At 40.7% G+C, this 25620-nt stretch overlaps 1 protein-coding gene across 2 annotated transcripts in view; it reads right to left on the bottom strand.

The window, feature by feature from the left end:
- Positions 1 to 25620, bottom strand: part of ERG (ETS transcription factor ERG) — a 147405-nt gene that overhangs the window by 105475 nt on the left and 16310 nt on the right. For both annotated transcript variants that reach the window (XM_065632972.1, XM_065632942.1), the window contains exon 2: positions 2916 to 3003. In XM_065632972.1, the coding sequence (XP_065489044.1) occupies positions 2916 to 2954 (39 nt within the window). In that variant the 5' untranslated portion in view covers positions 2955 to 3003. The remainder of the gene's footprint in view (positions 1 to 2915; positions 3004 to 25620) is intronic.

Raw genomic sequence — 25620 nt, 5'->3', positions numbered from 1 at the left:
ACTAATGGCACTATTTTAATCCTTTAACAATAGCAAGCCTTATTAAACCAGGGTGCTGATCCTACAAACCACTGGGCACACACTCAACTTTATCGATGTGAGTAGTCTTACTTATTCCAGCCTTCTCACAGGCATTAAAGTAAGTGGAATTGCTTGAAGATCAAGGTCAAAATTCCCCGTATTTTACTGAACTGGAACCAAAGGTCCAAACATATACATCCTTTTTCTTGTCCACATCAAATGTTTCTTTCCTTTACACTTTGGCAAAACACAAGGCTATGATTCAGGTAAAACTGGGCATTAGGGAGCAACAGGAACACAGGTTCATCATATCAAGTATGGATGCTCCATTCTAGCTTAAATATATAAAGGTTAATCTTTAGTAGCTACGGAATGAAGCTGCCCAAACAAAATTGGGACACACCCATCTAAACTTTCAAAACATTCCCAAAGGTGGACAGGATCTGTCTGGGCACTGGAATCCAGCTCTTACCATTTCTTATTCAGGAATGAAGCACAAGACTTGCAAGTTTGGTTACATTTTCTCTTCATAGCGGGAAAGGCAGATTTAAAATAGCATACATAAAAACTCATATAATGTAAATGAAATCACCCTTTCTGGAAAAAAAAAAAAGATGCTTCTGAATATTCATATTGTCATAATAATTTCTCTTTTGCATTAATTTTCTGCACATATTCAGGCAGAAAACTTAAAATCTGTCAAATCTTAATAATTCAGACACTTCCTACAAAGTGATTTTCAAAGTTACAGCTCTAAAAGTGCATGAATGAGGCCACATCTGCTTACTCGAGAAAATAAAAGAAACAATACCATGTGACCTACCTGACAGAGTACAGTCAAACAAAACCATATCAAGGATGACTGTAATGAACCCAATTTGATCTTTCTACCTCACCACAGCAATGAGAGATATAAAAGACCATCACATAAAATAGTCTTTCCCATATCCCATGTGCTATATTTTCTTGTGGCTTATTTTTAAGAATGCACTCAAATCCACTTCAAAAGTGTAAATGAACGGAGCATCCCCAGCAGCTTTCTGAAGAATGTGTTTAGACCAAAGCAGACCCTAATGACATAAACAGAAATGTGAAAGGTTTGATGTCTAGTTGGCTAGCTTTCCTATCCCAAACACGGTAATAAAGTAATTAGCTTCCTCGCACCATTTTCAAGGTAACAGCAACTTCCGTCTGCTGTCCTGATTGAAATAGGCTGCTACAGGTTCCCTTGAACACATCACTACAGACATTTTTATGCATCTCTCTTTTACTTGCTGTTAAAAGGTCCAGGCATACCCAGCCTTGCCTTCTCAGACTCTAACATCCATGGTTTAAAAAAAGGCTTCAGATACCAGTTTTGGCAGAAAGCATGGAATTGAGTTCTTCTTAATGTTATTTCTGGCTCTGCAGACACTCAGAAAGCATGAGGAGGTACTAAATCCCCTTAAAATTTTTGAAGTCTTACTCGTTGAAATCCAAGCGACGAGACACATAGAGGTGAGACAGCTTATGGTGGGGTGTTTCTCTGCTCTTTCTATAAAAACTAAGAACCAGAAGACTGTAAAAGTGCTAGGTTTTGGAAAACTTGGATGAGCTCCCACACTACTGACAGTCATTCTAGTATCTAAACAGAATCCAAAAACACTGTCTGGAGCTATATAGAGAGTTTCTTTCATTTGCTACCTCTTAATGAGAAAAGGGAGTTGTTTAAAATAATATTTCATTTTTAATAAATTAAAAATAAGTTGAAAAATGAAGCTCGTCTACAGAGAGCTGCTGACTGGTAGATAGCAGTCAACTGAGAAAAAAACCTCCATGAAATAAGCTGTAGAAAACATAATTTCAAGGAAAGACAGAAAGACAGACACAAAGGCAGTCAGAAAGAAAAAAAAAAAAACTTTTCACTTACAGCCTGCTTAGCATGGCTGATCTATTTCTTTGATTACAACAATATTATTACACCAGCAGTATTTTCAGTTGGCAAACTCCATGTGAAAGAGAAGCATGCAGGTTCATCATACTGTTTGTATATAAGAATCAGATGGCTTTTCCCACCTAAGACGCTGGTATACAAGTCCCTTTTCATTTTGTGAAAAAGAATTACTGTTCTTCTCTGGGAGTTAGGAAACCATTTCCAAACAAAACCTCTAGATGATGAAATAGTGAGGCAGAGTATCCCCCAAATCAGTCGGTTTGTGAGGCTCAATGATCTTGTTTATGTGCAATACCCCAAAATGTCCTGTCCTTAACAATACCTCATCAGCTACACCTGCTTAGTCTAGCAGGCTGCCAGTCTTCAGTGAAGAAGGATAAGAAAGACACAGTGACAGCAGTAATAGTAACAATAATAGTAACAACAAAGTACAAACAGTAAACGAGTTTTTGAAATGTAGCAAAACAGTGTTGTTTTTAAGGCAGCAGCACAGCTCAATATCTACACTCATATGACTTACATGATATCATGTGCTTAGTCTTTTCAATGGGATGTTTCTTTGGCTTTGAATTTTTGCATTATGCTCATTTTCCTTCTTCAGTTGAACGTAATGTTTGCCACTAGTTTTCATGGAGCAGAACGGGGGACGTAGAATTCAGTATTTTTCAAGTAGCTGTTATCTTATCAAGCATAACGAATATTAAAGGATAATCAAGGGGTTTTAATCTTAGGAAAAGTTATCCTCAAAATATCTACATACTTCAGAGCACATCAGTACAGGTGTCAGCAACAAAGACTGCAGGACTGACTCAGACAATAGCATATAAATATCAATAAAAGAGCCAGTGTTGTGCAGCAGCACAATTTATAAACATGTAAGAAAACCTGCAGTATGTATACATATTCTTTAATTTTATCACTCCCAAAACATCTGAGGACTCAGGATAAACAGGAAACTAACCTTGATGTGAGCTGCTGGATCTGGGACAGTCTGAATCATGTCCTTTAACAGGCCAGCGTGTTTACCAGGAGCTCAGATCCCAAGGCAGCTGCATAACCAAAGAAACAAAAGTAATATGATTATATTTTAAAAGTTCATTTTCAATAGAAATCTTTTTATAGACAGCATCTTCCCTTCCCCAGACTTCCTCAAGAACCAGTACAGTTGAAGTGCTAAGACTATTTAATACAGGAGAAAACAGTTGGCTCTGAAATTCTTATGGAAAACTGGTCCTTTTTGTGTACAATGGATGATTTTCCCCAAATATAAACTCCAGGATGTGCTCTGCCCTGCACAGCCCCATTATTCACACAAGATATCAGGGATTTCCACAATCCCTTCTTCCCAATTTAGAAACACAGCAGGATTGGGATAGATCTGGAGCTGATATAAATAAGTATCATTTCACTGAAGTTGTGCCCATTTACAAGAGCTGCAAATCTGGTCCAGCCACTCATTTAACAGCACTTCAGAGCATGGATCTTCTGGGATCCCTTATCTATGTCCGATAATAAAGTATAGAGGGGTTGGGGTAGGCAGCGTGCATTTTCCTGATGTGCAGGGAGGCGGGGGACCATTAAAAGAATTAAAAACAATAACAATATGTAATATCGATAATGTAAAATACTGCTCAGTAACAGGAACATCAAATAGCTGCTAATAATTTAGGATCAACAAATAAGGAAATTAGAAAATGTGGGAAAATGTAGGAACATGAATGTTATTTACAGTGATCTCTTCTTCTCTCTGTTCTCCCTGAAAGCCTGGAAATTCCCACTTTTCATGCAAGAGGTTTCCTTTTGCCCATGACCTTGAATTTTTTATATCTTTTAAAGCAGCAAGGCACTATCAGAAAAAAAAATCTTTTTCTTCGGCATGGGCCTTTTTTATTTCATTATCACATCTACACTAACTTGCATAGTAAATTGCAGATGCCTTTCACCTATTTACTCAGGAGAAATGTTGTTAGACTGATGAACACTGAGTTGCAGCTTGACACAGAAGCAGTCCTCATGATGTAAGTGAGCCACTTATAAACTGAGGTACTACATAGTGCAATTAAAGGTAGCTCCATTTAGATATTGGCACATTTCCTCCTTACTACATAGACGATCCAGCTTTGTCCCTCTTCAAATCCATGGAAATGATGTACTTAATTCCATGGCCTATTAGAGAAACCCCAAAACAAGCCAAATTCTGATTTTGTACACTTTCCTCAGCTATCTGTGGATGACCAAATGGGATACTGATGTCATGGTTGTAAGGGAAATTTTTCTTCCCATAGAACTTAAGTATCTTCAAAAGCAGCAGACACTTGTTTTGGTAAAAGCAAAGTCTCAACAACTATGTTGTTCAGATTTAAGTCATATAGAAACACTAACAGCACTGACACGCCTTTTGGTTCCCTTCCTCTCATCCCTAGTAAATCCACACCCGCCACATTATTCATTGGATTTATGGGATTCATATTTTAAGCTTTTGAAATGTCATACATAGAATCTGGAAGCTACTAAATTTTATTTAGACTGAACAGAAAAATATTTTGAACTCAGTGTTAGATCACGCTTTCACAGTTTGCATACTTCCATCGCTGTGTTGCCATAACAGTCCCTCAACCCCAGCACAGAAGCTTGCCCAGGAAAGAGGGGACTTGTGCCACATCAGAGTTGATTTCTGTCTCTCTAGCGTCTTTGCTCATTGTACAAGTAGGCACTGTGTCGCTCCTCCCTAGTCACATATTTTACTTGGTTAACCCAGGTTTCAAAAGAAAGGTGGGTTTAGATACAATTTGAGAAGCAAATTTCAACAATAGCTAGACAAATAGAAGGGGATCCAACACTCCTGATAGAGCTGGGTACCTCCACCCCTGTTTGTTTCCCAGAAATTCTGCTCGTTCCCTGCCCTGGAGCCTGTTCCCTGCCCAGGACCAACTGTGTGACACCTCACATTGTGGTGGAGACAGAGCGTGCAGGACCTCCAGCTTGCCCAGCCTGCTACAGCTCGGAGAGCCACTGAGCTGGCAACACCTGACAGCAGTGCAAGGATTTCTGCCTCTCCTGGGCTCTTGCTGCCTGGGTGGTTCACCCCACAAAGGCAGGATTTTGCGCTTAAGAAGCACGTGTTGAGCTCAGAGGTGTGGACTCCATTCCAGAAATGCCCCGTGTTGCTCTGAGGTGGGAAACAGACTTTTCTTTCAGAGCTCAGACTTGCTGAAGCTATTGGGGTTTAAGAGAAGCTGTTTGAACTATGCCAGGCCCATTCATATCATGTGTTTTCCCCAAGAAGATGGATTCTTTTATAGAAGCGAAGATGATGGAGAGCATTTGCAAGCCAGTTTCCAACTCTACACCACATGGTACAGGAATCAAAGACAAGCAAAAATTAGTTGGAAAGATGCACATGCAATTGTTTTGGCCATTTGACTTCTCCCCCATACTGCTGTGTAGTGATGATCCTGAAAGGGGGAATTTTGCTTTAAACTCAGCCTTTGGCAGTGTATTCTTCTTTCTCACTTGGATATTCATTTTTATCTATTCTAAAGGGGTACATGTCCTGGTTTGCAAAAGGCATGACTTCTATATTTTTACTTCTGGAAATCATTGTTAAAAAAGCTGTGACAGTTTTCCTTGCTTTTTCCAAACAGAAATATAATTTTAATTATTTCAGCTCCACCTTTACTGTCTGGAATTGGAGCTTCCAGACATCTGGTACTAACTTGCTGAACCAGATGGTATTTATTGCCAGAACCTCCTCCACCCTCACCCCAAATTTCATGCTGGTCATGTTTATACTTGACAGTCTGTCACAGGGTCTGCACGTGGCTGTAGGTTTTGTCCTGCATTCTCTGGCTTGCATGACTCTAATGTAAGAGCCAAAATGACACTAAAGCCTGGTTCAGGGAGACATGTCTTTTCAGGAAACTGAAACACGGAAGTCATAACACAAACTGAAAGTTAAGTGCTTGCTTAAGTGCCTTCCTGATTTAGGATTTAGTGCTGGAAGGATATATTCGTAGCCACGGAGCAGGTTTTCTTATAGCTCTCAGCATCCTTACTCAAGACTAGCTTTCATTAATCCTGCTTCAGAGGTATGGGTCCTCATGGCATCCTACCTCACAGGGCATCAGAGAGCGGAGAGATGGCAGCAGTCCTGGCAGCACCCAAGGGATGGACCCTGCAGATTCTGTTGGCACGTGGTCAGACGCAAGTCCATCATACGACCAAAATGGAAAAAGGCCCTGTCACATAACGGGAAGCCTTCCTGCCACATGAAACAAACAATCGTCCATCAGGTCAGTGGGACTGTGCACGTCTGGTTGCCCAGCTGGAATGACAGAGCTGCCATGGGGCCACGGCACAGCATGGGGAGGGAAGCAATGGCTTCTCAGTGGAGTTGGAGCACACCTGCACTCCCACCCCACAATCCGTGCACAGCCACCAAATGAAAAGAAGCTGTATTTTAGTTATATGTGAGGGACAGAGCGTGTACCGAGCATACCCCAAGGGGCCCGGGAGAAAAGGCACCAGAGGACAGGCAAGGGACTGCTGGAAGAGTAGACCAGGCTCATGTGCCCTGTCACATCCTCGAGAAAAGAGGATAACGGGCATCAGGCTGTGGGCAGCATTAAATACTCGTGACAGGATCTGGCTTTTGGTACTGATTCCCATCCCCCTGATACATCCAAAACATCATAAAAGAACAATGGCAATAGTGAAAAGTAGCAACATTGCTCATGAGATGGGAGACACAAATTCCCCTCTGATATTCAGGACAGATTAAAATATGAAGATAAAAACATGTTATTGTATGAATACAGCCAGCCCTGGGTTTGCCTGGGCTACCCTACACAGGAGGAGACAGATCACCTATGGAGTCTGTTGTCTTTCTGTGCCCGTGTGCGAAAGGATCACAGAATTATGTACAGCTCTAGAGTTCACCAGATGTGACTACATTGTTATTCTTTTCTTTATACTAATATCAAAAGGATTAGACTTTTAAATGTACACATATACTGCCAAATTACTGAAAGGCTGAACATTCCCTCTATGTGGGAGGCAGTACACACTTCTCTCTTGTACATTTTCACATTCATGTCACTTTGCAGACAGGAATGTAGGTCCATTTTCCATAATTTGACATGCTAGGCTCACCTAAAGAAAAAAAAAAAAAAGCAGGCTCCTCCCAGTGTATCCTACACCCCACACTAAAGTGCTGTGAGAGAACATGACCAGACAGTCAGCAAAACTGATGGAAAAAGACTCTGGTCCAAACTCCTGGCAAAGTGACGCCCACATAGAGCAGAGCTTGACTGCAGCAAATAAAGAAACATGGTCTGTGCTGCTTTTCTGCTGGGACTGAATGTGGCCCAGAGTACTCATCTGCACAGGGAATGATATTCAAAATACAGCCACAGTGCGTATCCAGTATCAGATAAGGAAGGGCTCCTTAATCAATGACAAGATGCCAGAATTGCTGAGTCAGATTCCTGGTGTAGTGAAAGCAAGAACGATATTAAAAGGTTACCCAAGCACAGGCTGCACGGGAGAGAGTGGTGCCAAAGCTCTGCTGCAGGACAGCGGCTCTCTCCAAAGAGCCCTGTGCCATGGCTGCTGGGACAGTAAGAGCCTGCACTTTACAGATCCGTGAATGTTAGCATGAAAAACTATGAATGGCACACAGTACTGGAGATCTGCACGCACACACACAGACACAGGCTCCAGTACGATGAATAATACAGAGTGGCATTACACCCAATTTCTACCAGCATAACTTTGGGATGTTTATCATTACTCACAGGAGGTGAATCTCCAAACAGTTATGCAGACTATCCCAAGTGAGCGCCAGCAGGACTTTCAGACCCCCTCACACTGTCATGCAACAGTACTTGGAACAGATTTTATCAGAACTGATGTTTTTCAGCTGTTGGAGAACTTTTGAGATGTGCAGCTTTACCCATTTCTTGATAGTTTTATCAGGAAACCTCTTCCTGGGCATCCGGGTCCTACCTGCACTAGCGAGACTGTGTGTAAAAGAGAGAAAAGCTGGGATATTCAAAAGGCAGAAAGACTATAAACCTGCTTTCAGTGGTGTGTAGAAACAGGATAAGCTTCTGCTGCTGCAACATAGAGCTGCACTTTGATAGATCAATGTCCTATGTGTGTTTTTCAGCCATTCTGTGATTTGTGGACACATAAATTTGTTCCAGTTATGGTGGGAGCCCTTGTGGAGCAAATTTAAGCCAAATTTAGGCTTGCTGCACTTTAGAAGTGGTCTACAGATCTGAGGAGCTGCAAGGACCACTAACTGAAAACCAGTGTGCAATCATACCCCTAGTGCTGCTGCTTTATTCACATCATAGGGCTTCACCGAAATTAAGTTTTTATATTAATTTATTTAAATTAAGTCCTTTAACAGGACTAAGAAGAGAAGAAGTGAAATACTCATCCACTGACATAAACTGGATTTTTGCCACTGTCTGAAGCAGGCCAGAAATTCATGCACTCTGTCTTAGATATATGCAAAACTCACAGCACAGAAGACTGCTGCAAGCATGCAATTTGGAAACAGCTAAACTAAGAAAACAGTAAGTTTCTTGCACAGTATGGTACTGAAGTTAATGCCTCCCCTTCTCTAATGCTTCCAGGTTTAGAGGAAGACACTCTAGAGCCAGGCAAGCAGCTCTTGCCCGCATCTGTGGTTTGCTAAGAACCTGAGGGGAGCCCTCGGGAGAGGCTGAGGCAGACCATGGCCCATAGGTGTGTATTTCTGGGGGAAAACGGCTCAAAGAGCACAACCCAGTAGTACCCAGTGAGGAAAGGCCCAGAACTGAAGTCACAGGAATGTTTATAATTCAGCATTAATAAACCAGGGCTCCGATGAGCAGACTCTGTAATATAAGTCTTCCAACCCAGGGCCAATATTGACAGTAAGCTATTACATAGCAGAGCTGCATGACATGGGCTTAAAGCTTTTATGTTTAGCTTGTGGTTGTGTATAACCACTTCAGTTTTGGGGGGGTTTTTTTGCTTCTTTTTGTGTAACCTCTCTGCATTTTAACAGCCTCAACAATGAAAACCTGAGGAAAGATCCTGCTACACTCAAGAAATGCTACTGTCAGGGCGATTCATCTGCCGCCAATGCATATTTGCTGTTAGGGTAAGACTTCATGATTGCAGATGGATACCATGAGTAAAACAGTAAAGGACAAGAGAACCAAAAGAGGAAGCGTCAATCAATGTTTCTACAACTTTCCATTCTCAGTGAAAACCTTTTCTACTCATCCTGCCCTTGCAGGACTGAACTCAATGGATGTGTTGTGCACCATCTGATGCGCTTAGCTGCAGGAGTGGAACAACACTAACTGCCATGAACTGTTACAGTGGTAAATTAGGATCAACAGACCTGCGCTAGGAGAGGTTCCTAACTTGTGAATCTAGCAGACTAGATCACTCTTCTGTACTTTGGAGCACATAAAATAAATGGTAAGTTCTTTGGCAGCAATTTAAACAGAAGACAAAGTCTTTGATGACTGGGAAAAACAAAAGCTGAGCAGGTCTGTTTGGTTGATGGGTTTCAATTCTGGCAGCTAAAAACTGAAAGATTTTTCACTTTCAGCAAAAACCTAAAGAAATAAAGAAAACTTCCCTGCCCAGCCCTCCTCCTGAAAAGCCACCTGAGGGTTTGGTTTTATGACTGGCTCATGCTGATAAGTTCTCTCTCACACACAACTTTAACACTATTTCTGTCAGTCAGATCAGGGTGTTGGTCTAACTGGCAGCAAATCACCTTTCTGGTGAAACTCCCTTCCAGCAGCACCCGTTCCTGATGCAGTGAGTCGTGGCACCCCTGGAACTCCTAGTGTAACGTGCCACAGGAGGGAGCACGTATTGGCTCGGGATGGTGGGTAGGTAAGATGCGTCAGCAGTGGACATGGGCTTGGTATGGTTCAAATTGACCATGAAAGCACAACTTGAATATTACAGTAAGCAAGTCAGTAACTGAAGAATAAGCCACATGTCAACCCCTGTCTGTGAAGGCACAGATGGCCAGAGTTTACAGTTAGCTCTGTACTAATAGCAATACTCTGGGCCCTTAACCTCTGTGAGGGCAAATGGATGCATCTATCTGAAGACGTGCCTATGCTGTCCATGTCTATGTCTGTCCGTCCTGGAGTTCATTGAAACTGAAGATGGAAGACGTATTTTCTTCCGGGATACAGAGCTGATCTGCATACATTTCCAAGGAGTTAGAACATAAATTGGTAGTACAAGGAGTTAAATCTCTCCTAATGGATGAAGAGTGCTCTGTTTCTTGGAGTGATTGATCCTCCTACAGGGAAAAGACAGCAGATGTTCCCCCTCTCCTTCTCTTTGAATGTGGAGCTGGTGGAGAAGGCACATTTCTACTCTACCACCCAAATGTCTCTGTGCAGCTACTGCTTATCTCACATTCCAGCCCATGATCTCAGGGGAGGATACAGACCTAAATTAGCTCATTTACAGTAGGAACTTCAGACTACAGCCAAAAATATTTGCTTTCATTAGTACTCCCTATATAGTACGCCTCTGACCAATAACCTGTTTTATTTATTTTTTTGGCGAATTACCATGTTCTTATTCAAAGCCATAATGAGGATTATATATCAATGTGGAATGCAGAGCAGCTATTCCTGAAACTCCCAACTGCATATAAAAAAGTGTGGAATTCCCCAAACACTATCTCTTCAGTCCAGGCCACTTACAAATGTGGTTAACATGAATGAAGCAATATCTTCAGAAAGGAAGGAGACTTTTGAGTCACGTCTGACACATTTAACTACACCAACCACTTTCCATAGCTCCAGGTTTTGACTGTCTATCTTAATACCATGCAGGGGTGTTTGATAATGATTACTCCCTGATGCTTATCCTGTTACAAGATACTTATACACATGCACAGGATACCAAGGGGAGAGGAACACATGAATTCAAGACTTCGTGCTCTCCAAGTGGAAAACCACAGAGGTCACGAAAAATGTCCCAGGATCAAGTCAAATTCCTATTTGGTGCACTTTGCTGCTTTTCTGTTTCATGCTAGAGCTGCCCTGTTGCATTTCTGTGTTTAACTATTAAAACTCAGCTCAACTCCATGCTTAGCTGAAGGTGTCTGCCAGTCAGCTCCGCAAAGCAAGACACATGGCCACGAAGTAGCCACGACGTAATTTCTGTCTGCAGGTTATAATTATGGACCGTAGTGCTCTACAGAAATACGACTTTCCAAAGTCAAACAAAAAAACCCCAAAGCAGGATGACATCAGGAGAGATATATAGTGACAAATAGCAGTTTCTAATTTACATTCATTCCACTGTTAAAGCCCAAGCCTGTTTCTAACATTTTTACTGATGCTCCAGTTAAAATTACATCTGCGGAAAGACACACTCACTGTTATCAAAAGAATTAATAACAAATTATTTTGAGGCTGAAGTCACAAGCTAAGAAAAACTAATATATCTTTTTGAAAGATAAAAGCAAATGAAAGTGTTTTAGAAAGTGAAACAACAAGATTCAATTCAATAATAACAAATTACATATAAACGTCCTGTGGTGCATGTTATCAGCTCCTTCAACCCTTCTTTGACTAATGCCTCCTGGACTTTAAGGCCACTTGTTTGAGAAATATTTGTGGATTAGTGAATGCTGGCATTCGGCACTCAGTTCTGGTACCTGGATTTTCCAGGCCAGAGGTAGCTGTGTGAAGCTGAAGGACAGATGATGTACAAGAAATGAGACGAGATGCTCTGGCTGCCCTCTAGCTGCCTGATACCTACGCCTCTATTTTAAATTTTGTTCACGAGAGATCTGTTTCTAATAGGCCCGTGGAAAGTGCTAGGCAAGAATCAGTACAAGTTTTGCACCACACACAGCATCCAGGTGATACATTAATATTCTCAACCACATTTAAGTATCTAGTACAAACTGATGGCACACATGTATTAAGCAGAAGACAACAGTATTTTTTAAAATTCATAAATAATTGTGTGAATACCTTACAGACTTTTCACGGCTAACTACTTGATCCAATTTTTATAATCATAAATCACATACACCATGCAATTTCAGTAATCAGTGAGTACATTAGACTAATACATTATTTACTGCAGATTGTCCAACAGTTCTGCCAAACCTAGAAAAGTCCTGAATTGTTACAGTTAAAAACAGCATCTAAAATCCAAAGAATTTCAAATTAGATCTATGGGAGAATTAATGTGTAATGCCACTTAGTTTAGAAATATAAGAGCAAGAAATAAAAAATAGTTAACATTTTCTCTGCTTTCAATAAATATCCTTGGTTGTCATATTCAAGAATCACAGAATCACAGAATGTTAGGGATTGGAAGGGACCTCAAAAGATCATCTAGTCCAATCCCCCTGCCAGAGCAGGAATACCCAGATGAGGTTACACAGGAAGGCGTCCAGGCGGGTTTTGGATGTCTCCAGAGAAGGAGACTCCACAACCTCCCTGGGCAGCCTGTTCCAGTGTTCTGTCACCCTCACTGTGAAGAAGTTTCTTCCCAAATTTACGTGGAACCTCCTGTGTTCCAGTTTGTACCCATTGCCCCTTGTCTTATTATTGGTTGTCACCGAGAAGAGCCTGGCTCCATCCTCATCACACTCACTCTTTACATATTTATAAACATTAATGAGGTCACCCCTCAGTCTCCTCCAAACTAAGAGACCCAGCTCCCTCAGCCTCTCCTCATACGGGAGATGCTCCACTCCCTTAATCATCTTTGTGACTCTGTACTGGACTCCCTCAAGGTGTTCAGGAACAGAATGTACTGCCATCAAATCTGTTGCATGCAAGCACTCACTTTGGAGATGCAAGAAATGTTTCAGTAATCTGCACTGACAAGTTGTCCTCCCTTTTCTCCTCCTAGTTTTCTTGGTGATGCTGCTGCTTCTAATGAAGAAAATAATCAGTTTAATGAGCAATATCATTTTATTTGTTTTTGTTGTGTTTTTTGGGGCTTTGGTTTTGGTTTGGTTTTTGTTTGTTTGTTTTTTCCCGTGTGTGTGAACTCACTCCTCTTGCTCCAGGGTGATGCAAAGAGGAGAGGCAGCTTTGTGCCCTGGGGACTCACCCAAGAGACAGTTCCATTGAATGTCTTCTTTGAGGCTATCTCAGAGCATTGGTGGGAAGAAACTGCTGCAGTTGCCCAGCCTCTACCTGTACTCCCCTGTCATGACATACTAACCCAATTCTTCTGCTATGGCACCTCACAGTGGGGGTCCCTCTGCCAAATTTGCTCAGCTGTCCCCTTTGTCGATGGGACCAGTAGATGCACCTCCCCTGAGAGGTTCCTCTGGGGAGCGACAGGCCAGGAGTGGGAGCAGAAATTGTATCAAGACCTGAGTTAGGCTTGACAAGAACTCTTCTGAAGCGAGTTAAATCAAGAGCAGACTGTGTGAACGTAAACTACATTCCACACACACTCACTGAAGTATACTGACAGTTGCTGTCACAGAGAAAATGCCCATGGAGATTTGGGCACATGCAAGCAATTTGGGTTTGTAGACATAAGGTGTTGCAGAGACTCTGAAAAATGGTCACATATGCGGAAATTTTCCAGAAGGAGGCCCTACCTAGCTGTGGACACTCACTGAAAGTGAAACAACACTTGACCGAAGAGTCATCTGAGATGTCCGAAGCATGTTTCTCCAGCACAGCTTTGTTTTCAAAGACATTTGTGGTGCCTGCTTCCCTTCTACAGACATCTACGGGCATCCCCTGCATCAGCAAAAATGGCAGGGTAAACCTATGGGATGTCAGCAGCAGAAGGAATAAATAAGACCTTTGTGAAGGGATAAGGAAAACAGGACAGAGAGGGTAGGGTGATGGAGAAGCTGGATGACCCTTTACATTCCCCTGTGGGATTTCTGTTGTTTTGAAACTACACGCTAAGGATGGCAGAGGCTTCATGGAGAACAACATTAACCCAACCAATGTGACCGGTAATACCATTTTTTTTTCTTAAAGTAATCTTAAGACAAGGTATAAATACATGTGGTGATCCTTCAGCATATTAGTAAATTAAGCCAGCTTCAGCGGAAATGATCATTTGATTACAGAACAAAACTAAGCAAAGTCTTCCAAGTTCTTAAGACCTATTTTCCTTTCTCTTACTAAATGCTTTTTACTCCTCTTGTATGTTCTTGTCATTAAACCCTTTATTTCTACTGGTTTAATTTATCTTTTTACTTGTGGCACTTCCATTTCAGATGCTGGAAAGTAAAAAAAAAAAAAAAAATCAGAACGGCTGTATAAACACAAGGTACTTAAGAAATAAAGTGACTTCCGTTAAGTGTTTGTTTGAACTGCAAAAAGTCATTCAAAATTACATATCAGAAAGAATGGCACTTCCATTGCAATTTGAATTTTGCTTTATCAATAAAAACTGTTAATGCATTTTAAAAATAGAAATACGACATATTCTTAGTAAGAAAGTACCTTGGAAGGATATCAGTCATCTCCAATAACGCTTTGATTTGTGACCTTCACAGCTTTGTTTTCATTTTTATTTCACATGCATTTGAAGAATGTCTATAAATAGCAGATACTGACTGAACATAAAATTTTAGGCTTATTTTTTCAGCATCTGGATTTTGCAGTCGCTTGCTAGATGAAACACGGACCTGTAACTTGTGAAATTGTAAAGACTAAAGTTAAGTGTTTAGAAAAATAATATTTTGTGGACCTAAATTTATTTCCTAATAGTCGGTGTAAAGCTGTAACATAAAATTTACGGCACTTTATTGAACCTGTGCTAAACAAAAATGCAGGTTTGACTTAGAAATGTGAAGAAACAGATTTCACATGGAAAAGACACTTGTTAAGCTCAGCTGAAAACTCCTAGTATGTTTATTTCTCTGTATTGCAAGGGAGATGTTTGTATTCCACCTCATACACTATTTAAAATCAGAAAGAAGAGGAATGCATTTAGTTCACAAAGTCTGATTTCACAGCAAGCAAAAAGTGCAGCAAAAGCACTTCATGGGGTTTTGCATGTGGATAAGGGAGAATGAAACATTAACAATCACGATGCATTTTACTCACAGCTGGAGAAGTAAAGCAATTACAGGGTTAAGGCAGGTTTCGCTCACCCTGTGTGCTTTTCCAGCAGATCTTTGGAAGGCCTTGGCATGGCAGAGTTACAGATGCAACCACCTCTGCACTTTGGATGTAGTTCCCCCAAAGCAAATGTGACTATTTGTGATGTATAAAGACATGAATAGGCGTTTGCAAGGATAAGGCTGCAGTTATCTTCTTGGCTAGCTTTAATTCAAAACCAGGACTTAATGGAACAAATACGGCTTACGGTCCAGACTTTCTGTAGATGTAATAGGAACTTTGGGAATGAGATGCAGGAGTGTTTTCTTAAGCAGTGGGGCCCTTTATATTTCGTTATTCTGTAATTAGTTGTTTTTATTGACATACGGCATACAGATGGGCTTATACATTGTTATAGAAATACGGCCAAAGTTTATTATCATCCTACGTTTATTGCCATGCCTTCCATCATTATGGTTCACAAAAGCACATAACTAGCACAGGACCCAATCCCATTTACATTAAACAGTAAAACCATCACAGATTTCAGCCATGCAGGATAAGACTCCAACCACTATATGGGCACACACGTTTCACCCACCTCTGAAGGAGTTTGTGCCTACAAGGAAGCAGCAACTCTTCTACAAAAGAATGCTGCTGCAGAAAACAGCTAATTCCCAGAACCAGCAGAAATACATGGCAATTTTAGAGACAGGAATACTTCCTATTGTTTCTTTAGCAAGGGAAGCCCAAATAACGCCTTGACCCTAAGAAATTGGTACATTCTTGATCTTATTTGAGAGCCGATGCCTTCAAATGGGAATTTTGTCACAGGAATTTACTACACATTGCCTGAACCCAAGGTTGGCCACCTACCCTTTCTTTTCCTCTAGCCATATATTAAGATCCCTTGTCACAACAGACCTAACCTGAAATTGTTTAGCTCACCAGAAATGGTTCTTCCAGTATTTTTATAATCAGTTATATTTGTTCTTTCCCTCCAAAACAACAGATCTCATCTCAGATTCTCCCACTAAACAATGATGAGAAATAGACAAATAACAATTTTGAGATTTTTCGATCATTCAAAATCCAATTGTGGATTCCAAGTCTAGAATAAATTTTTATATACCTCTACGGATTTGTTTGGATTTCAGCTACTCTTCCACAAAGGTGCAACCTTAAGCAAGACCCATCAGTAGGTTTTAATGCAACAAATAACTTCCATTCTTTTTTCCTCCTGCCCTCACCATCATTTTGCACATTTGACCAGCTCCCACTACACCTAGGAACTCTTCACATTTTTTTTCAGTGTTTATGTCTAAAATCTTCTTCTTCTATGTCTAAATCCAGGTCTCACTCTCATTCCTATGCTCAGCAAGAGATGACAAATGTTTCATCCAAAAATTTTTCAACCTTTCCCAACATTTTTTCTGCCAAAACCCTGCTGGCTCTTCTGTGCTTATTCTGACCAATTTCAAGAACAATCAGCAGTACTGATGGTAATTTGAGCATACGGCTTTTGTGTCAGCTGCAGAGATGCTGTCAACGGAGGTAGTGTGGAGGGACTCCAAACACAGTGCTGCTCTGGTGTCTCCCATACGGTGAACTCCAGGCCCAGGATGGAGATCTAGCAAAGGAGACTCAATCTAGATGGCAGAGGTCTACCAAAAGAACTATGGTGTTAAACTGTGGTGTTGAACTGTGACTCTTTAAACTCCTTTTTGTCTGACATGAACTTACTTACAAGGTAGGCCAGCTTTTACCTCTATTTGTATCTTCTTCATTTGCCCTCCAAGAAACCCTTTCTACTGCTTACTAATGGAAGCTCCCCACAAGACATCACAAATGTGCAAGAGATCAAACAGCACCAAGTCTATGTCTACCAGCTAGAGCACACAAATAAATCACACCTCATGCTAGCAGATGTTGTACGCATTTAGCAATGCCTCCTGACTCTAACACATGCTCCCTGCAGCACCTCCATGTTCATGTGGTGGAACATGTGTGAGCTCTGGTGCAAGGAGAACCACAGAAAAACTGCAGCTGGATGAGACCCATGGAGTCATTTGGCCCAACCTCTGCCCAAAGCAGGACCAGTTACAGCAGGTTGCTCAGGACCTTGCCAGTCAAGCTCTGAGTATCGCCCAGGCCAGAATTACACTACTGCTCTGGTTACCTCTTCCAGTGTGTGGCCACCCTTACAGTGATTTTTTTTCCTTATTTCTAGTCACAATTTCCACTGTTTCAACTTGCAACTCTAATCCCTTGAACTGCTGCTGCACATCTCTGAGAAGAGTTTAGTTCTGTCTTGCTCTCCATCTTCCCATTAAGCAGCTGAAGACTGCCATAATATTTTTTTTGTCTGTTCTGCAAATTTTGGACCTTTCTCATTCATGCATTTGGCTTGCTACCATAGTCAGGTACTAACAGAACTCAGTTCAGCTGAAGAAGAGATATTTAGCGTCTGTCTCTGTGGGTGTATCCATAGGTGAATGTAATTTTACAGGTGAGGACATTATTTCAAGAGCGTATGAACCCTTAAATATTGAGTAAGGATATGCTTCATTTATAAGGGCCAAATAGGCACTGTAGGTATCTCACAGTGACTACATGTTAAAACACCTTTTCCCCATTCACCAGTGAAGTAAAAAGAACAGGCATGTGGCTGTTGTGGCCCCATCAGTTCTCCAAGCCACTGGTTTGTCATGTCACAACTAATGTACTATCATAGCGTTAGTAAGTTTTCAAAGTGCCAGTCTGGTTCTAAAAGTTCATTTTGTGTTCTCTAAAATTATTAACCATTAGAAAAAAATTGTCTATGTCAGTATTAAAGATCTTTTTTAGACATGTTAGTATGTAGATTAAGATTTATGTTTTCTGTAACATCAGTGTTGCATTTCCTTAAACAAATTTACTCCTAAAAGAAAAGAAAAAAAGCAAGCTGCAAGTTCAAAGGATTTAACTGAGTGATGCAAAATATTTCCTTCAAATGTAGATCAAATTTCTTCCACTTTTTTATGTGCCAGGTGTGTATCAATGTCAAATACCAGATCTATAACAGCAATGACTCTGCTTTTTCAGTAGAATTAAAAAAGTAACTCACTATCCTTTCCACCCCAAGCTTTGAGTCATCTTTGTGCAACCTGCTAATGAAATATTACTGGGATGAAAAAGAAATAAATCAGTATTGCCACTTCCGCTGTCTTTGATGCGTGCAGTTGCAGTATGCCATGATTTTAAACATAGCAACTTGGAAGTTTACTTTTAGAGTGTTTGCAGGACTAGTTGTATATCATCCATGTGTTTCATCTTCAAGTAGCTCATACTTCGCAGAGAAACCCCTTGAGCAGCTGACTCAGTCTCAGATATGAACTACAAAGATTGAAGGCCCAGATCCTGCTCAGCTCCCACTCATATCAGTGGGCTTCAGATCTGACCCACATGAATACGTAAATAAGTAGTGGAAGAGAGAGCACTCTGAGATTGATCAATACACCAAAATAAGGGGAAAAGAAAAAAAATGAAGAACCAAATTCCTTTGCCTTAGAAGGATGTGCATGGTAGGCAAAGTTAACTAGGATGGTGTTAGCAACAGGTATGATGTTCTTATTGTTCTTCTTTTATGGTATATAGAAGTTGTATGTATTTCCTAAAGACTCAGTGGTACACATGAACTTGCTGTAACAAAATGTTTTTTGAGTGCCAGACGACTTCAAAATGACTCAGGATTTCCCTCAGACAATGTCACAATACTACAGATCCTGTAAGATTAATTCCATCTTGCCTCAAGTAACTGGCTCCAACATCCTTTTTCTGCTCTTCTTGCAGAAAGGTGGGATGAGGTGAGCTGGTGTTTTCAGAAGTGCACAAAGTGCAACATTTTGAAAATCTTCTGAGGTCTGTAGGGCAGCTGGGGACCCACACACTGCCATCTCAGGGAGGCCATTTTCACCATCAGCAGAAAAATAACATGCCCCAAATATCTTCCTTTTTCCGCTGGTTTACAGATCGTAGTGCTGACGAAGTTTAACGGAGACAAAACACCCTTCACAGGGGCTCTGCTTCAATGGGAGTAAGCAGGGCACTGTAGTTCAAGGGGTAAGGAACAATTAGACCTACTTTACATTAGTGAAACAATTAGTCATTAATTAGGTCGGTTTTACATTTGGAAAAGGGCAATAGCTTTAATTAGGGCAGAATTATATCCCTCTGACAGACTTCAGAGGGAACTCTAATGGCAGGATGCAAACTATAAAGTCAGCCAGACTTTTACAGCATTTAATAGCTCATGGAGCATATTGTAAGTATACAGTTCTTTCAATATGTATAACAACCATCTGCAACAAAACCCCACGTCTCTGCCAGGATCAGAGTTACTAAATGGGGAAAAAAGGAATTTTAAACCAGTAACCAAATCCCCAGCTTGGATCAAGCATCTTTGTAACTACATTTGGGCAGCTTCTCTCCCTAATCTAGATTTTTTTTTTCCCATAGAATTTTTACCACAAAATAGAAAGAAAACATGAAGTGCCACTTAAGGAGGTAAATATTTAATATCTAGCTACAAAGTATACTTTTTCCTCTCAGTCATACTTTTGTTTAGCTATTAACTAGAGGAAGGGTCTGCACATGAACTTGCATCTAAATAAGTAAAATGAATTTAATTGATGCCTTCTGTTAGTCGTGCTGGGGCTGGAAATGGGTACTGGTCTCAACATAAAAGTTTCTTGGGAGCTGCAATTGTTCTGCAACTTAGTTTCCATTGACTTAGCTTAAAATCCCTTAACACAGGGATAAACAGCAGATCCCGCATTGCAAGCTGTGGGATCACTCGTATAGAGTCCAAAAAGAACTGGATTTGAGGCAGGACAATCCAATGAAAGATATTGCCCTTAAAATACAAGTATATTCCCATCCTCTGAAATCAAAATCAAGTAAGATGGAGTCATAAGCAGAGCATGTTGAAACCTGCAGACCAGATAACAGGACAATGTGGTACTGGTGAAGGGAATACTGCTGATATTTTTATTTCTTGGTGGGAATCACTCCAAACAAGACACTTCTCTTTTGAATTTAGGGATGATGAGTTCACGGAATTTTTTTCAGTGAAAAAAAAAAAATGCCGCTTTCAGCTACCCCTAACTATTACAAGATTTGAACCAGGTTTTCAGAACAGCCCTGCTTCCAACAGATATTGTAGGAACTAAGAAAAGCCACGGCTCCCCTCCCCAGCTTTGTGTGCCTCCTCCTGCCCCCATGGCTTGGTGGCTTTTAACTGCTCCTTTTGGCAATGTTATGTTTTACATAAATAATCAGACATTAGCTGTAGCAGAGACTAGTATGGATGTGTCCTACATTCCACATGTTTCAACCATAAGGCTAGTCTTTTTCACCCCATGACTAAACATTTTACTCAAAAATGGGCACACCCATACAGAGGGGATGGAGGGAGACAGATCTGCCAGCACGCCTTGATGTTATAATAAGGTTATCACAAACAGGAGAGATCCCATTTTGCATCTACTCTACTTAAATGACAGTAGAGATGTGAACTGATGTCTGAGTGTTCAGAGAGTCCTGGACAATGCATTTCTTTCGACCAGTAAGGGAATTAAATCTGTGACCTCTTAAGGGTGAAACAGGAAGAGCTCGGGGACACCACTTCCAACAGTTGGATTCACAACAGTGCTAAAGAAGCATACAGAAGAAAAAAATACTACCCTAAATGGTTTAAAACATGATTGTGGACACTCACACAATGATGTGGAAGTCTGTGAAACAAATGAAAGCGATTTAAAAATAATTTGGGCTAAGGAACAAGAACACCTAACAGATAATTTCCTGCCCGTATAAATTCTCTCTCTTCTCATCTCAACTACAGAAAAATGTGATACTTATGGTTACCGAATCTCAAATCATTCAGGACTGCAGATTTAAACCATCCTGTTGGGTACCAGTTACAAGCTTGTTGGGAAGTAACACAGGTGCCACCCCCTAGCCAGCGTGCTCCTTCTGGTTGCACTCACATAAATTAACAGGTAAACAGTGCACCAAGAGTGCATAGTTATTTTCCATAATCACTGGGAAAACTCATTCCAGGATTAATTTCATAGGCAGATGCCCTGCTCAACAAACATGCCCTCAGGATACGGGCTGCTTATAACACAGTCATCAGGGTAGAAAGCAAGTAAAGGAAGAGACCATAACATGGATGAGGGAACACAGAGGCAAGTAAGGAGGCAATTTGTTTCCTAAAGGAATATGTTGCTTTCCACAGGAAAGAAGAGATAATGTCAAAAAAGCAGGGCAACTCATGGGCCAGCTGTCATGTCGGAAGATAAAGGAGGATAACCAATATCCTACTTTGTGCTAGTCTCCTCTTTAGTACACCTTTTAGAATAAAGTCACAACATTTCCAGTGTGGCCAAAGGGCTATTATGGCCACTACAACCTTTTAAATTGTCTTTCATCTTGAAAAAGCAGGTATTACTTTGCGACAGGCCTGTAGAAAGGGAGTGTGCCAGAAGTCACCATATAGTTAAACACAGAAGAAAAGCAGCTCTGCACTACCTGCACATGGGAGAAAGTTCCCTGTCTCATTAAAATAGGGTGGACAGCCAGCTTTGTTCTTTTGAAAGCAGACCTTTTGAAATAAAAGTCAAAGTTGCCTCAAGTTTGCCTACAGATAGGCATGTATTCAGGTTGTTTTATGATTTTAACCCAAAACAAAATATTTTTTTCAGAATTTTTTGTACTGTCATTGCATTTTGCACCTTTAGGTACAATATTCCTCATCTTTATGACCATCACCTTGATGTCTTGATGTATCACCTTCATTTCCTTGCGGAAAATGAAACCACAGTGTAGCATTCTGTTGAAAACACTCATATTACTGTCATTCAATTATTCAGAATGCTCGTAATTCTCATATTTTTATTACAGTTGAAAGAAATGAGATAGGGGCATTCCCTAATCAACTTTAGCTTTTGAGAAAACAATGTCTGCCTGTCATTCCACTTCAGCAGTAGTGAGATAGCAAGACAAAGATAATGCTAGTACAAATATTTTCTCAGAATATTGTTTCTTCCTATGGCAGCAAGAAGTACAGGCAACTGTTTTCCAAGTAGGCTAGTGATTTTGCCAATCCAGTCGAGAAAAGAAAGAAGCCAGATTTTCAAAAATTGCTCAGCACCCATCTGATAAATGTGAGACTCAAAAGAAGATAAGGAACACCTAAACTCATTAATTACTTCAAATAGCTTAATTACAGTTCATCAAAGAAAAATTATTCTAACCTACATTATTATGGTCTACATAACATTTACCCACTTGTTTTAGATGAACTTGTGTTTGAATGTAGCTGTATTTTCCTTGCACTTGGCATGGAACGAATAATGAAATCAAATCATTTAGCAGCAAAGTGCACTTAGGCTGACACATACAGCCTTAAACATGCAGGCTTCCTACCCCTAGAGTAAACAACCTGAAGAAGCTGAAAGATTGACAGAACACAGGCCATCATCTGGTCCTGACTTCTTTCTCCAATACATGCTACACATTGCTTCCAGTTCTTCTGGCTAGCACCTTGATGTAAAAAGCAGTAAGTTCTCAACAACATCAGTAAATTGGACATTCCTTCTGAGCCCTTTCTTTTTAATGGCTATGCTGCCACTCAGTTTTCCAGGCTCTCTCTGGCTTTTTGGAGCATGAGACACCCAAAGTCACTGCTGATGGGAATGGAGGAGGTGGCCAGTGAGCTCCTGCAGCAAAGGCTAACTATGACAGCAACAAATCTCTGGAAAATACCCATCAAACAGCTGGGAGGCCAAATGAAAACATCGTGATCCGTGACTACCAAGCCACTTTCAGAGCAACCAGCCTGCCTGGTGGGTCAGAAGCAGCACATACACTCAGAAGTCCACTGAGCTGATGGCATCACTTTATTGGGCATTTACCAGCATGGAAGAGTCTCCACGTGGCATTGTGTGTAGCTGGCTGCCTTGTATACTGAGATCTTGCATTGCTGAGATCTGTCTGGACGGTTTCTGCATGGTACAAAACCAAAATGTTGTCATGAAGTCCAGACAAATTTATGCTGGGAGGGGGAAATGAAGATCACACAATCTCCTTCCTTGAAACTCCTGTTCTCACACTTCCCTCTGCCTGAGACTTTACCTTTTCTACTCGTCACCAAAAAGAAAAAAACAAAAACGAAGACTTTGTCAAGAGCAGGACTGGACTGTTAATCAGCAAAATAAATGAACCTATAAAAATCATATAAATTTGTAGTACATAAAGTAAAACCACCCTGGTGGTGACAGCTTAATTCTAACTACTCTCTGCCAAAGTTTCATTCTGGGTATGAATATACAGGTTGTCCAAAGGAGCAGCATGTGCCCCTTCTTTCCTAATTTTGAGAAACCTCTTTCAATGAGCATAGTTCAAGACAAATCAGATGTTAAAGGGGATGTTTATGACCTCCAGAACTCAATAAACAGCATTTACACTTGCAGTACCTTGGCTCTTTCTGGGCTGAAAAGACCATAAGACCTCATGTATAGTTGTATAAATAAATGAGTATATGAAATTTAGTAACAGGAGCTCTTGTGACTCATAGGAGTCTTTGGAAAAATCCCCACTAATCTATTAATAATAAAGAATCTGTAATGCTAAAATTGCAAACCCCAGCATGTCCCCTCTTCTTAGCATACCAGAGAGACTTCTTTTTTCTGGTAACAGTAGCATATTCAAGACAGCACAGGCTTGACATAAGCCAAGTTCAAATTCTGAAGCCGGATACCTAGAATTAAGAGCATTCCCATGCAAGATATTGGATATTCAGCAAAATTCTCAGCTCAGTGTAAAAAGCTAATATTTTTAAATGAGAGAAGTATGAAAGTGCCCGGTACAATCAATCAGTGCGGAATTCCTAGGGTTACTGAACAGGGTATCAACTTGTCTTCATTTCTTGCTGCTCCTAAATAGAAATTCAGAGTACAACAACCATGACCTGAAGTGCAGAAGGTGCTAGATAGGGGAGCTGGAACCTCTGGCACAGATGAAGGTGTTGCTTGTAGTTTGATACCAAACATTCAACTAGGACATAATTTACAGTATTGACATTTTACACACCATTATTAGGTTTCAGAACTACAAGTGCAAGAAATTCAGCAGCAGTTCACGGAGCTCTGTACCCAGAAAGGCGCTGTCTGTGACTCTCGCATTTAACTTCAGTACAGAAAACATGTAGATTGTTTCCTACTTTTTGTTCTCCATTTCTGAGCAACGATGTGACCATCCCTTCTTGTATTTCCAGGTTCCTAAACTGGACGAATAATACAATTGCAAAAATACATATAATATTTCAGCAACCATTAAAGGAACAGTACTGTGACTGGGAGGCCTAAGTTCCTTTCTTCTTTTCTTTGTTAGTCTTTGTGTATGTTTTATTTTTTATACAGTGCTTCAGGCACCACTCAACAAATGATAATCTCTCTACACAGAGTCACAGTATGATAAACAAAGCTAGGAGGAGGAGAAGATCCATTTAGCAAGGAGACCATGGTGGTTCAATTTTTAGCCTAGTTCTTCAAGCAATGAGACTTAAGACATCACGCTGCCTGCATATGTGAGTGTTTCTGGACCTTTTCTTCCATCAGCATAGGAATCATCACCCAGTTTTCCTCAAATACAACAGGGGGCTACTAGACTTGAAAATACTATATGGCATAAAGTGCGAGGTGAGCAAACAGCTGGGTGAAGCTGGGAAATACTGTTAGTGCCTCCACCGAGGGCAAAGCTAAAAAGGAGCAGCTTTAATTAGACATGAGAAAATCCACACCGGTCAGCACTGCCAAAGGGGGCCGACTCATTTCGCAGCTCACAGACTGATGTTACCTACAGATCAAGATCACGAATAAAAGGAATTTGCCCATCTGAACAGAGCAGCCCCTTTCTGTGCCCATAGTCCTGCCCGCCAGTAAGGACAGACACTTCCTAAGTGACAAGTTCATGCCACCATCTGAGAACTACCAGAGCGCTACCTGTCGTTGTCACCCACAGCTTCAGCTTATGCAAGCCAGATGATGGATCTTAGAGGAAAATCTGGCCTGGCACACGTTATGTTAGTCTGGGAAGCAGCGTTTGCTCCTTCAATGTAATATCTCTTAGCAGTATTTTTCCTTCTTGCAAATGCCTGTAAGTTTATATGTGCCCTGTATCTTGAATTAAACTTCCTGTCACTGTACTCTGGAGATTAAAAAGTCCCTTTCCGACTGCCACGTACCTTCCTGATTTGACACAGAGTTGTTAAAACATTACCAATTTATTCAGGTGAGAAAACACATTCAAAAAGAGTGGAGGTACAAGATATACTTGTACCTTGTGGAGGTACAAGATATACTTAGATACCTCTACAGTATCCAAATCTGTGATTTGGATGAGTCAGGAATTTTACCAGGTTAACAACAACAACAAATCTAGCAGATTGCCCGAGAAAGGTGTTAATTTATCATAATATTTTAGGCTTCATTTTTCCTCACAGACAGATTTTTGAATTCTGCTTAAATCCCAGTG

Source organism: Caloenas nicobarica, chromosome 1, assembly GCF_036013445.1.
Source record: "Caloenas nicobarica isolate bCalNic1 chromosome 1, bCalNic1.hap1, whole genome shotgun sequence".
NCBI classification, from domain to species: Eukaryota; Metazoa; Chordata; class Aves; order Columbiformes; family Columbidae; genus Caloenas; species Caloenas nicobarica.
This window is presented reverse-complemented; position numbering and strand designations above follow the sequence as displayed.